This window comes from Anser anser, assembly GCF_964211835.1.
Source record: "Anser anser genome assembly, chromosome: 1".
Taxonomy (NCBI): domain Eukaryota; kingdom Metazoa; phylum Chordata; class Aves; order Anseriformes; family Anatidae; genus Anser; species Anser anser.
This window is the reverse complement of record NC_139720.1, coordinates 150,550,894-150,562,721: the sequence shown is the minus strand read 5'-3', so window position 1 is coordinate 150,562,721 and position 11,828 is coordinate 150,550,894. Positions and strand designations below refer to the sequence as shown.

General features: G+C 45.3%; 1 protein-coding gene across 5 annotated transcripts in view; it reads right to left on the bottom strand.

Moving 5' to 3' along the window:
- Positions 1–1,735: 1,735 nt before the first annotated feature.
- The window catches only part of LOC310880131 (uncharacterized protein), a 408,118-nt gene continuing 398,025 nt past the window's right edge, over positions 1,736–11,828 (bottom strand). For 4 of the 5 annotated variants that reach the window (XR_014571464.1, XR_014571465.1, XR_014571466.1 and 1 more), the window contains exon 2: positions 1,736–5,851. Coding sequence is in view for 1 of the 5 variants with exons in the window: in XM_083795487.1 (XP_083651613.1) it covers positions 5,626–5,663; positions 5,765–5,851; positions 8,438–8,657 (345 nt within the window). In the remaining 4 variants the exon portion in view is untranslated. Of the gene's footprint in view, positions 5,852–8,437; positions 8,925–11,828 lie in introns of those variants that run through there. The other variant, XM_083795487.1, reaches the window with a different exon arrangement.

Sequence of the window (11,828 nt, the reverse complement as noted above, 5' to 3'; positions counted from 1 at the left end):
ACTAACTATTATGTTTTCTGGCCATATGTGTAAGTGGGCAAAGACTTAGTGAATTTTCTGTTTTGGAGGAAAAAATATGACCTTCTAGTGAGGAAAGAAAGAATGTTTCTAATTACATGGTCTTTATTGTGTCACACTGGTAAGTTTTCTGTCATCTGCCTGGTATAAGTTTGTTGATAAACTCAACTGATTTCTGCAAGACAGCTTCAGCCCTATCATCAAAGCAAAAAGTTATTTCATCTCTAGAAAACTCTTTCTGGAGTAAATGTGCAAAATGAGTCCTACAATTTAATTTAAAATGTTGAAAATAATGCTGCATATAGAAATCTTGTTATCATTCTTTACCTAATAAAGCAAAGAAAGTGGAAACATTTCCGCTTCCTTGGTCACATAGGGTGATCCACCAACTCCTAAATTTTGAATCTTTCATGGTTTTGACTGAATTTGGTTCTGAACTCCAGATTATTAATAGTAAGTATAAACTTGAGTTTCTGGACTCTATAAAAGCGTACAATCAATTGCAAAATTAAGGAAAAGGAAAAAATGCACATTTAAAAGCAATATCTTGTTAGTTCTTTGATTCCATTGAAACTGTAAACTCTGCTTTTACTGGCTTAAACTCTGAATTTTTAGATTTCATGGTGTCAACTTTTCCTAGCACACGGAGACAAGCTGCATTCATACAGTGAATGACCTGATAAATTCTCTTTAAACTTAAAGTCATGCTAAAGTGAGATCTGGACAATAAATTTGAAAGATGCCTAGTATATAGTAGTAGAAAATAGCATCTTGAATGTATTAGCACGTACAAAGATTGCTTTTTAAAACCAGCTCATTGTCTGGTTATGGGCTCCTAGAGGAATCTCAATGCAAGAGGCATCTTTTTTTAATATTACCTGGAACAATAGGAAACATAAAGCCTGGTATCTGTTTCACTATGAGGTCCTGCATTCACCCACCTTAAACTTCCACCACGTATGGAATGGCCAAGAAACATGGGAAGGAACCATAACCATTAAGTGATGGTATAATGGTGAGCATGCTGCAGTTCATCTACACTGGTGCAGGAAAGACCTGCACATTAAGTTCCCACTCCTGTGAGTTATGGGTCATTTGCTCATTAGTGAAGTGACTAATCCAGTAGTGAAGGGGATGTCTAGTGAAAATAAATTGCATTATATTACTGACTGCTATGATGGATTCTTTATATGCTCTTTGTGTTATCGTTCAGAGAACCCCTTTTACCCAACCCTTGGTGTTTCAGCCATGTTATAAGGAATTTTATCAGAGCGAACAGGAGTCTTCGCAAGGAAAGAAACAATAGAACAAGCAGGAAATAAATAATAAATAGATAACCAGGAAACAGCACTAACACAATGGATGTTCGGTCATTACTTTAAGCTGTCACATTTGTCCTGAAATGATCAGAACAACCACAGTGAAGCAGCAACAAGGAAGTTTACAATAAATCCACGCTTATGGATTTTGAAGGCCACTTGAAGAGAGTTAGAGAAAAACAGAGGCTAAACTTGACGATTAAAGTAGGTGAGCTGGAAACATTTTCAATCATTTAAATTCCTTAAAATTTCCAAAGCACTTACCACTTAAAAGAAAAATTGCTTCGCTTACCCATTTATTATGACCTAACAATAATAGGATAATCTAGAGGGGTCATTTAATTATGATTGGCTTCTTTCCACATATATCATCTTCTTGGATGTGGTTTGATGAGGGGAGTCTGTTCTGCCTTTTCAATTCACGTAAATGGTACGAGATAGTCTCCACACATAGAAATAAGATTCTGCTTCTGTCAATCACTGGTAAAATGTTACTGATTATAGATTATTTAACCAGATTACATTGATTCTGAATATTGGACTGAACAATATTTATGGGACACTGTAATCTGTGAAAACTAAGGCCATTTACATCATGATTTTATCTGATTCAACCTGTGCAGCACATAGAGTATGAAGCAAAGAGATGGGTAGGTTCAAGTTGGCTTTGTTATCTATTAATGCTTACCAACACATAAGGATTTTGCTTTATACTTACAGCATTCAGACCGTCAATTTCTCTTCTATACCTCTTTTATTGGAGATGCTTAAAAGCAATTCTACCACTTTGTGAATAAAATAACCTCAAACAGTCTGCAGCAAAGTTCTGCTTGTTTTGCTTTACAGCTCTTAGAGTTAAAGCTAAGTTTAATTGGAGCTGATCTGAGTAATCTCAAAGAAGAAAAAAAAAACAAAACAAAACTTTTTTTCTCATACGCATTGCCATACAAAGCAGAGATTTGAGGTTTTAATTGTGGTTGTTTATGACCCTCTTCGGTAAGACTTGCTGAATTTCTAATTATGTGCTTAACAACTGGAACAGTCTCCATATATTACTGCATAAAAAGTCTCCCTTGATCGCTTTCTTACAAGTTACACAGCAGCCTCGATCAGCAAAGGTGTAGGATTGCTTTTCTGACATTTATTGAATAACCATTATTTAAATTATTTTCCTTGTTTCAATGAATTTGTCATACATTGTATTTTACAATAGATTCCCTTTTCACTTGTTATTTACATAAAAATTGCAATGCTCTGTTGCCAGAATAAGGCAATGAACACATACATGTAAAGGTAAAATGCGATTCACCCCAAAATCAAAAATGAATGGAAATAAACTGGAAAGTGCAAGTTTTTATTTTGCTATCACACTGTATTTGTAAGAAATATTTCAAATATGAAGTATAGCCATAAAATGTAATGCCAAGCATCTCTGTTCAAGCATTTCCAATTCATTCCAAATTAATCTGATTTCACAGGAGAAGAAAGACATAGCAAAAATAGCTTTTCTCATCCTAGCGGCAGTGGTGTAAAAGGCCTTGATCCAAAGCACACTTGAAGTCATTACAGTGACATCACTTAGCCTTGGATCAGGGCTACAGCAAAGGATAGATTGAATTTTAAGCAGATGTGACACCAGAATCCAGTTCAATATACAGACACTGTAATAATCACACTGATATCTCTTTCTCTATTTTAGCAGGCTCACATAAGAATTTTGCAATTGTACATGTGTATCTTTTAAACAGCAATTTGATTTTTCCAAAAAAAATCTGACTAGCTGACAATTTTGTCCAAAGACATATTTTCTTTCACATTTTAGTCAAAGCTATCTTTCAATTTAGGAAAAAAAATAAAAAGAAAAGAAAAAGAAAAAGTACCCCAAACAGTTTTCTCTTAATAGTATTTGTCACAATTTAGCAATGGCATAGAATTCTACACTGGAAAATGAAACATCAACAACAACAACAACAAAGTGTGTTTTTCCATGGTGTAGATGTTATACTGTAAACAACAGCAACTCAAATTTCATCATTATCTTGCATTTCTAGGGGTTCTTCAAAAGTTTACTTGATAATGAATTTAAGATCACTGACTTAGATCACAATACAGTAATTAGATGAAATTAAAGTAAAAATTGCAAGAAAATGAATCAAGTAACACAGCACACAGTGCAGTATTTTTTTCCACAGGCAACCCTACTTAATAATAATAATAATCTTACAGTGCATGTATTATTGTGCAATAAAGATGCTTTGACTATACAACTCTGTTACAAAACTACCTTTGAAACAAGGTGGCTATGCTTTCAAAGAATGTACTGCACGTATTTTTGTATCTACTATGTAGATATATTTTTACATCTATTTTCATGGTAGCAGTGAGAATAGCAAAGGTCTCAAGGGCTGTGGCGTGGCTCACAGTGTTCTAGTGCTTCAAAGTAGTATGGTTTGTTACATATCACTTGCCTAGAATAAATGCCTTGTGGTTAAAATAACAACTTGAAAGACAAGAACAAATCCTGGACAAAAAGAGTTAACACAAACATTTGAAAGTAATTCTCTTCCTTATCTGAACACAAGGTGAAATGAAACACAGGAGGAGGAAAAGATGAAACGGTGTTTCAGCAGTAGGTGTGTTCTTGTCTTTTCTTGGTGTCACCACTCTCATGTAATTTTTAATTTCGTAACTGGGATTTCTGATCATTTTTCATGAGGGTGAATTGCTCAGCTATCCCTTCTGCATAATTTTAAACTGAAACTGGAAGAATAAGAAAAACAAGACAGAACAAAACCTAAACCCCGTATGCTCCATTTGCTGAATATATGGTTTTCTTCCCCCCGTGTGTGCATGTGCCAGATGGCACTACGCTGTGTTGGATGATAATAAACATGAAAAATACAGTCAGTGCACGAGCAGAGATAACTGTGGCTGAATATACCAGGGCTGGGGCTGGTAGGGGGAAGGGGCAGAAGTTCCAGCTGTGAGAGAATAGCGAAGTTCAGCTCCTCGCAGGAGGTGCTGCTGTTGTTTCCAATTATCTCATGCTGGCAGGGGGACCTGGGGATGCAGGGAAGGAAGGTAAGGGGCTGGGTTGAACCACCCTGGCTGTGGGGCACCGACTGCTACCCCACATTCCTTCCTGAGGGGCAGATTTGGGGTCTTTTGCCTTCCAGCAGAGCCCAGCACAGTCAGCCTGTGGCGATGGGTCCACAGAGTGACAGCATGTCTGAGCATGGGGTGTCCTCTGGACTCCCCACCACTAGGGCACAACGCCGGCAGCTAGTGAGAAGTGGTGAGCTCCAGCTGGCAACACAGGCCTGAGGGTCATCATCCATCCCACCACTGAGCTGGAGCTGTGAAGTCCACAGAGAGGACCCCTGCCTCCACGTAGCCCCACGGCAGCACCTTCATAGGTGTGTGGAGGAACAGCTGCTCCCCTTTGAAAGCTGCTGCACCCTCCTCCTCCTCCTCACCTTCTGTCTCGTAGTGCATTGGTGGGGATCCAGGCAGAGATGCACCCACTTTCTGCAACAGGGTGTTTGGCTCCTGGCCATGTGCACTGCTCTTGTGCCCTGTGTAGGCCTTAGCTGCACACCACTGCTTTTCCTCGGGGTTTCTGTGCTCAGGGGCTCAGAAGGCAAATGGAGCATGCTCAGGACCTCCTAAGAGATATAATTTTGTGGATCCATTTATGTTTTAGATAAAATTTTAACTAGTAGGGGAAAGAGTCTTGTGGACATCTATCAACAAATCCCTGGAGGTGCTTGCAGTGCATATCATCTCTATTGAAATATTTGCATGAAGTGGGGAACACTCTGAGTTCCTGCTGTTACTCATTTGACCAAGAGGCCAATGCAGTAGGAAATTGTTTTTCTTTTAAGCTAGAACTTGTCCTTGGAAGATGTCTCTCAGGGTCTGTCTTTGGGAAGGGGAAAGAAACTTCCAGACAGAAGATCAAAAAGCTGCTTTTCAAAAGTGGAAAACTTAAACTTGGAAAGCTAATCAAATTGTAGTGGACAATTTAGTTTTAAAAAATCCCATCATTTTTTCCTTTGTAATTTACGTGACTTTATTACAGAATACATTACCCCATCAAAAGTGAGAGAGCTTGTTTAAGGAACGGGAAAGAAACACTGAGTTTTTCTTGGTCCTGCAAGGAACACAAATAAGAGTTTCTTAGCTTAGCTCTCCTAGGCCGATGAACCTTTCTTCTCTGTTCCTGGGTGAACACAGTCTGCCCTGAAGTGCGACCACTCAAATCCATGCCCACTCCGTCTAGAAGCATTCAAGACCAGCTGGGCTCTATCCACCTCTGTAGGCTCGCTGTTGGAGAAGCAGCCTTTGGTTCCCAAATTCCTGCTAGATAAGAGATGGTGAGGAGGGAAAGGTAACCCCCAGCGTTTTGAGATCCCTCTCGCACAGACCTTTGCTCCCTGAGCGCAGGCTGCTGGCATGAGGGTGGAAGCCAGGGGAGTTTCCTCTGCTCGCCACACGGTAATCACAAATGTCACCTGCAGACAAAAGGAAACGAAAAGAAACGAGATGTGAGACACGGGCAGTGATTCAGCCGCTCGAAAAACGCACATTAATCATTCGGCAGAGCGCGGCTGAAAGTTAATTCCCCCCGCCGGGTCCAACTTCGGGGCCGGCGCTGGGAGGCATGCTGGGGAGCGGCAGCTGCAGGAGGTGCTCCCAAACCGGGTATTCAGGAAAGTCCTAACGGAGCCGGCTTAGCTGCGTGTTAATCACTCGCAAAGGCACTGCCTGACTCCCCTAAAAGCCCGCGTATCCGAAGTTTTGGGAGCAATTGTGAATAAATGCTTCACTGCTCGCTCACAGCGACGTTTCCTCGGAGTTAGCTCATTAGCTTGCCTGAAAGAGACCCGACATAAAATAAGTTAAAAGCAACTTAAATCACCATCCGATTCGGCTCTAAAAAAACACCAAGAAAGGCGATGCAACCAGAAGGTAGCAAAAGGCATTTTGCGTCGGCTCTACCACAGTAAGTAGGAGCCCAGGAAAAGGGAATCAGGGATCTTATGGGACAACGTGGCTCGAGTCCCAGTCCCCAGTTGTCATGTGTTTTTTTTCCCTTTTTAAATTTTTTTTATTATTTTTTATTATTTTTGGGTGACTCCGAAGGATGTCACGGAAAAGTGAAATCTTCGCGCAGCGCTGCTCATGCATTCAGACTGTATAGTTTTCAAAATGTGATGTTTTGCAATGATGACATTAGAGTAGCAACCAAGGGTCCGAGACAGCAACGCCTGCTGCAGCTGGGCTTCGCTTTGAAATTCCCAAGACAATGGGGGCCACTGTTCTCCATCGCTTCGCCTTTCCATTCCATTTGCATAGTCTGTTCTGCCTGATTGACCAGCTTGGGCTGTCCAAGGGACCAGCATTGTTCACAGATCACTTCAAGATGGCACAGATGACAAGATTCAGGTGAGAGATGAAGTGGGATGATTCTCAAATGCCATAAGAAAAAGCTACCCTGGGAACTTTCAGCGCAAGTGAAAGAGCCCGAGAACTGAAGCAGTTTTAGGATTATTTTTTTTTTAAGACACTGATCCTATTTGGAAATACTCTGCCTTGACACACAAACTAGTTACAGGAGGCGGTGTGCTTCGATGCGATATTTTGCTTGGTTTGTGTTTGGGTGTGTTGACTTTTTTTTTCTCATCCCAGACCTCACCTTCCTCACGGCTAAGATGTGATCTGTGCCATCCTTTGCAAATCAAAGTTTGCTTACTAAAATCACGAGACGACAGTAAATAAAGCACATCGCAGCGGCGAGTTTGGAAATCCCTTGGTGCCCGCTCTGCAACCAAGTGCCAGGATTTTTTAGTGAGTGTTTATAACGCGCTTTGAACGTGGCAGAGCCTCCTATAAATGCAAAGCGCGAAGCCAGTGATTAGCAAGCACCGCACAGCACAGGCGGGACTGCGGTATTTCCAGCCCGGCCGCCGGGCTGGGAGCGGCAGGGAGCGAGGGGAGGCTGCAGCACGCCTCCTTTTCCCTGGAGGAGTCGCAAACTCTCTGCTGTCCGAAATTCCCCACCGAAATGCCACGATTTGGGCTTCTTTCCTTTTTTTATTTTTTATTTTTTTAATTTTTTTCCCTCACAGGTACTCGAGTAAACACACACACGGCAGCGCCCCTAAAATGAATTTCATTTGACACCGCTGTTTTGACTTCATCTCAAAAAGACAAAATCTTTCTCATACAACTATGTTTTCCCTGGAGGGGTTTCCAGCACAATTTGCTATAATTTCTTTACACCTAACGGAACTGATGGGATCTGAGCAGTAAAGCGTATTCCCACAGTAGTTCCGCTCTCTCGCACTCTCTGTTACCCTCCTGGGGTTCAGATCACTCTCTAGTATAAATATTGCCAATAATTGTGCTAATACGGGGAGTCTCAGAAGGCAGTAGAACTCTCTCCTGCTCGGCTGCCAGACCTAAAGCCATGCAACTTCTGCCTAGTCTCCCCGTGTATTCTCTCCTAGCTGCTCGACTTTCCCCTGCAGCGACTAATACACTTAATTACATGATTTACAAGAATTGCCAACAAGGTCCCGGGGGCTGCTAAAGACCGACCCCTGCACAGCGAGCGGGGCGCAAGGTGTGCGCCTGGGTCCGCTACACGGGGACCTCGAAGGAGGGACGAGCTCAACGGTGCTGGGCTCCTCGAAAATACCTAAAAGTTCAGGCCCTTTTCCTCTGCTTCACCCCCCTTTCGCATCCCCTCGGCTTTGGTCCCGTTTGGGGAGGTTGGGTTGGGTGTGGGGAGGGTGGTTGTTTTGTTTTGTTTTGTTTCATTTTTTATTTTTTTTCCCCCAGAGAAGGGGTTTAAAAGCTGCAGAGGAAACTTAAGTGGCTCTGGAGTTTGTTTAATTTCCCTCCAGTGTTTACTGATAATTCGAGAGACGCTTATCTCGGGGAATATAACGATTAATACAACCGCAGGTTTCCAGATAAGTGATTGTGATGGAGATTGTTGGCGAGAAAATAGACAATTATCCGCTGTTAGCTTTACATAAAGATCGCATTAACTTGAATTAGTTATCAGACAAAAGAACATCAGAAAGCCGCACCTTTCTGCCAAGGCAACCGCTCGCAGGCGGTGCGCCCCGCGCAAGCGAGCGCATCTCGCAGCCGTGGGAGCGGGGGGCGCGGGGCTCCGCGGGGCTTTGCGGGGCTCTGCGGGGCTCTGCGGGGCTGCCACGCTCCTGCGGGGCCGCATCGGCCGGGGGATCGCTTTAATATCAGCTGCCCGGCCGGGCCGCTTTCATTTCCATAGGGCGAAATTAACATGGACGTGGGGCGGCCGCCGGGGCCGGGGGGGGGCGAAGCGCGCCCGAAGGAAGAAGCGGCGTGGCTGATCGCCAAGGAAACCTCGCTGAAAGGGAAGGGGAGAGCATGTGGCTGTTAAAACCCCAACACAATAATAACATTAAAAAAAAAAAAAAGGCGCTATAAAACCATAATGATAACTTGGAGGCAGCTCGCCATTTGCATATGAAACCGGCGGCCAGAAGCACGGCAGCCCCCTCGCCGCATTATGTGCTCCGCGGTCCGAGGTTCCCCCCAGATTGAAAGCCTTTTGATTATTTCTCCTCTCCGTAGGAAAGGCTGATTCCTCGGTAATTGATAGCGGGGAAGGGCCGTAATTAATTTCGCAGCGAAGTAAGTGCGGCTTCTTCTCCCCGCTGGAGGGGAAGGGCCGAGGGAGAGGAAAGGGGGAGAGGGAGCGGAGGCGAGGGGAACCCACCCCTCGAGAACCCCGAATTGGAGGAAATCACGCTGTGGAGAGCCGAGACCCCCCTCTGCTCCTCGCCACCCCCTCTCTCCCTGGGGAGCAGGACGGGCAGGGCCCGTGGGCTGTTTTGGGGAGGTCGGGAGCAGCCACCAGGCGCTTGCGTGGCAGCGGGATGCTGCGGGAAAAGGGCGTTTGGCGTAAGGGGGGGGGCCGGGGGGGCGGGGGCGCTGTCTGCTGGTGTCTCTCTGGAAGTAAAGGCGGTCTGCAGCACAGGGCTTTTGTCGGGGAACTTCGCCCGGGAGGTGCGCTGCCATTTAGGAGCAGCGCGTTTTTCTGCGCCGGCTTTCCAGCCGGCTCCTTACGCACGGCGTTTTTCGGGGAGGGAAAGAGGGGAGCGGGGGGGGGCGGGGGGGACAAAAGGGGGTGCGGTGGAGGGGGAGAGGGACCCTCCCTGCACGCTGGGAAAGAGCTGTTGGGGTACATCCAACATCGGGGGTACCCCGACGGGTGCGCTCAGGAAGCGGCGGGGGGTGCCGGTGAGGGACTGTGGGGAATTGGTGAGGAGGGGGGGTCAGGTGCAGCCGGGCCGCCCCCTGCCGGGCCGGGGAGCCCCGGGAGCCGCCCCCGGCCCCGGGACGTGCCGCTGCGGCCGCTGGGTCCCCGCTGAATGGAGCGGATAATGATCCCCGGTTCCCAAGGCAGGCTCGCTGCTGCCTGGTGAGCCTTGGATTTGTGTGGTCCGAGCCTTTCCCAGCTTGTCCCATTCTGTCACCGGGATAAGGGGCTCCCTCGGCTCGTTTGCACCTGCGTCGCTTTTGGCTCCTTCAGGAATGCGCTGAAGCTTGTAATCAGCTTTGTGAAGCCATTGAGTGCACGGCTGAGTGAAACTTCCAAAGCTCGCGGAAAACTGGCCCGCTGAATAGGAGTCAGCATGGGGCTTCTCTCCAAGCCCCTGGCCTGCCAAATTCCAGCAGAGCCCCTCACAATCAGTCCACACAAGCTTTACTGCTCTCCCCGCACTAAGAGAAGGGAGAAAAGAAAAGCTAAAATACCAGTCACCGAGGTTAGCAGTTTGTTCCCAGATTAATGGCAAACGCCTCTCCCTGATGCAACTACCCAATTCACTTGGGAGAAGTGTGTGTACATATATGTAGTTATATATACACGCATCTGAATACATATGTATGCCTCTGTTACAACAAGGGAAGGCAGAAAGAAATAAGGGAAGGTTGTTAATTTTCACTTTATGTGATGGCCGGCGTCAAAGGCTCTTTTGGCAGCAAACAGGTAGCGGAGCTGTCTTACTGTCCCGCAGGGTCATGCTTATCATCTCAGCATCATCTGCAACGGCACAGCTTAAGGCTCTGAATGAAGGTGACCCTCAACCGCAGCCTGTCTTGGATTTAGTTTTTTTGTTTGTTTGTTTGTTTGTTTGTTTGTTTTTTTCCCCAGGGAGAGGTGGTTTTGTACCAAGCTGCTGCAAAACTCCGTGGGAGAGAAAGTTAAAATGGCCAAGACCACTGCGAACCTGAGCAAAGGGCAGGTTAAAAAATAAAAATACAAAGTCAACAAGAGCCCCACCAGCACCAGGTTCCCCCAGTGAACCCTTATCTTTACGCCGAGCCGAAGGCCCTGGGGCGCAGCGCACAGGGGGGGTCCTGCAGCGGGGAATCCCCGGGCTCCGAGCACCCTCTGGGCGCTTACGACATTTGCTGCTTCGCTGCTGCCTGCAACTCTTTCGGCATCTGATTGCACAGGCAAGCGTGACGCTGAGCAGCGTGGCACGACTTTTTTTTTTTTTTTGAAAAAAAGTCTGTCATCCGGGTTCTGAGAGTCTGTACGTGGTTGGGGACTCACATTTATTAGGGGAAGCAATTACTCGAGTTATATAAATGCCCTGCTTTCTAAAGCAGCCCTTTCACAGTAACGAATGCTGCAAAAAAAATCCGTACATCTGCTAAAATTGTAAAGACGCATGCACTATGGCATACAACGTATGTTATAGGTATAGATCCACCGAGCAAGGATCAGATCTTGGGACCTTTCATTCTTTCTACGTCCTTCTTCTAAATGTGTCTAAAACAATGAAGAGAACATTACCACAACATGAATATTTTCTCAAGTCCTTATCCTGGGCTACTATAAGGGGGAAAAAATGGAGACTTCCATCTTTCCAGAGATGATCTCTTTTGAAGGATTTTGCTATGCCTCTTAATTATGTCATGCAAATCATGTTTTCTTGACATCCACATCGAAATAACCATGGCAGAACGGACAACGCTAACTCCATGGAGTCGGTAGCTATTTCTTGTATGTTCAGCGGGATTTTGTCTCATCTCTGCTGTCGTGCTTTTGGCGTAATTTCAACTGCAGCATTTTCAGGAATGTCCAAGAAATCAACAGCAAAAGGAGGCCTTTTGGCCTCTGAGGTCTGATGAGTTTGCAAGGATTTAGCGGCACTAGTTGGGCACACAGGGGATGATCACGTAAAACAGTTCATCAGCATCGGTGCATTGTATTCTGATCCCCAAGTAACTCCAAAGGATAACACACAGTAACTCCAAATGCAAAGAGTCGGGAAGGAGAAGTGTGTATGAACACAACTCATGTTGAAGTCTTGACACAACAATGGAGGCCCACAGCCTCCTGAACATGCCCACAAATGGTTTAAAGCCACGTCTACTTCTGCCTTCAAAGTTTCCTTTCTGTTTGGAAGTTTGATGTTC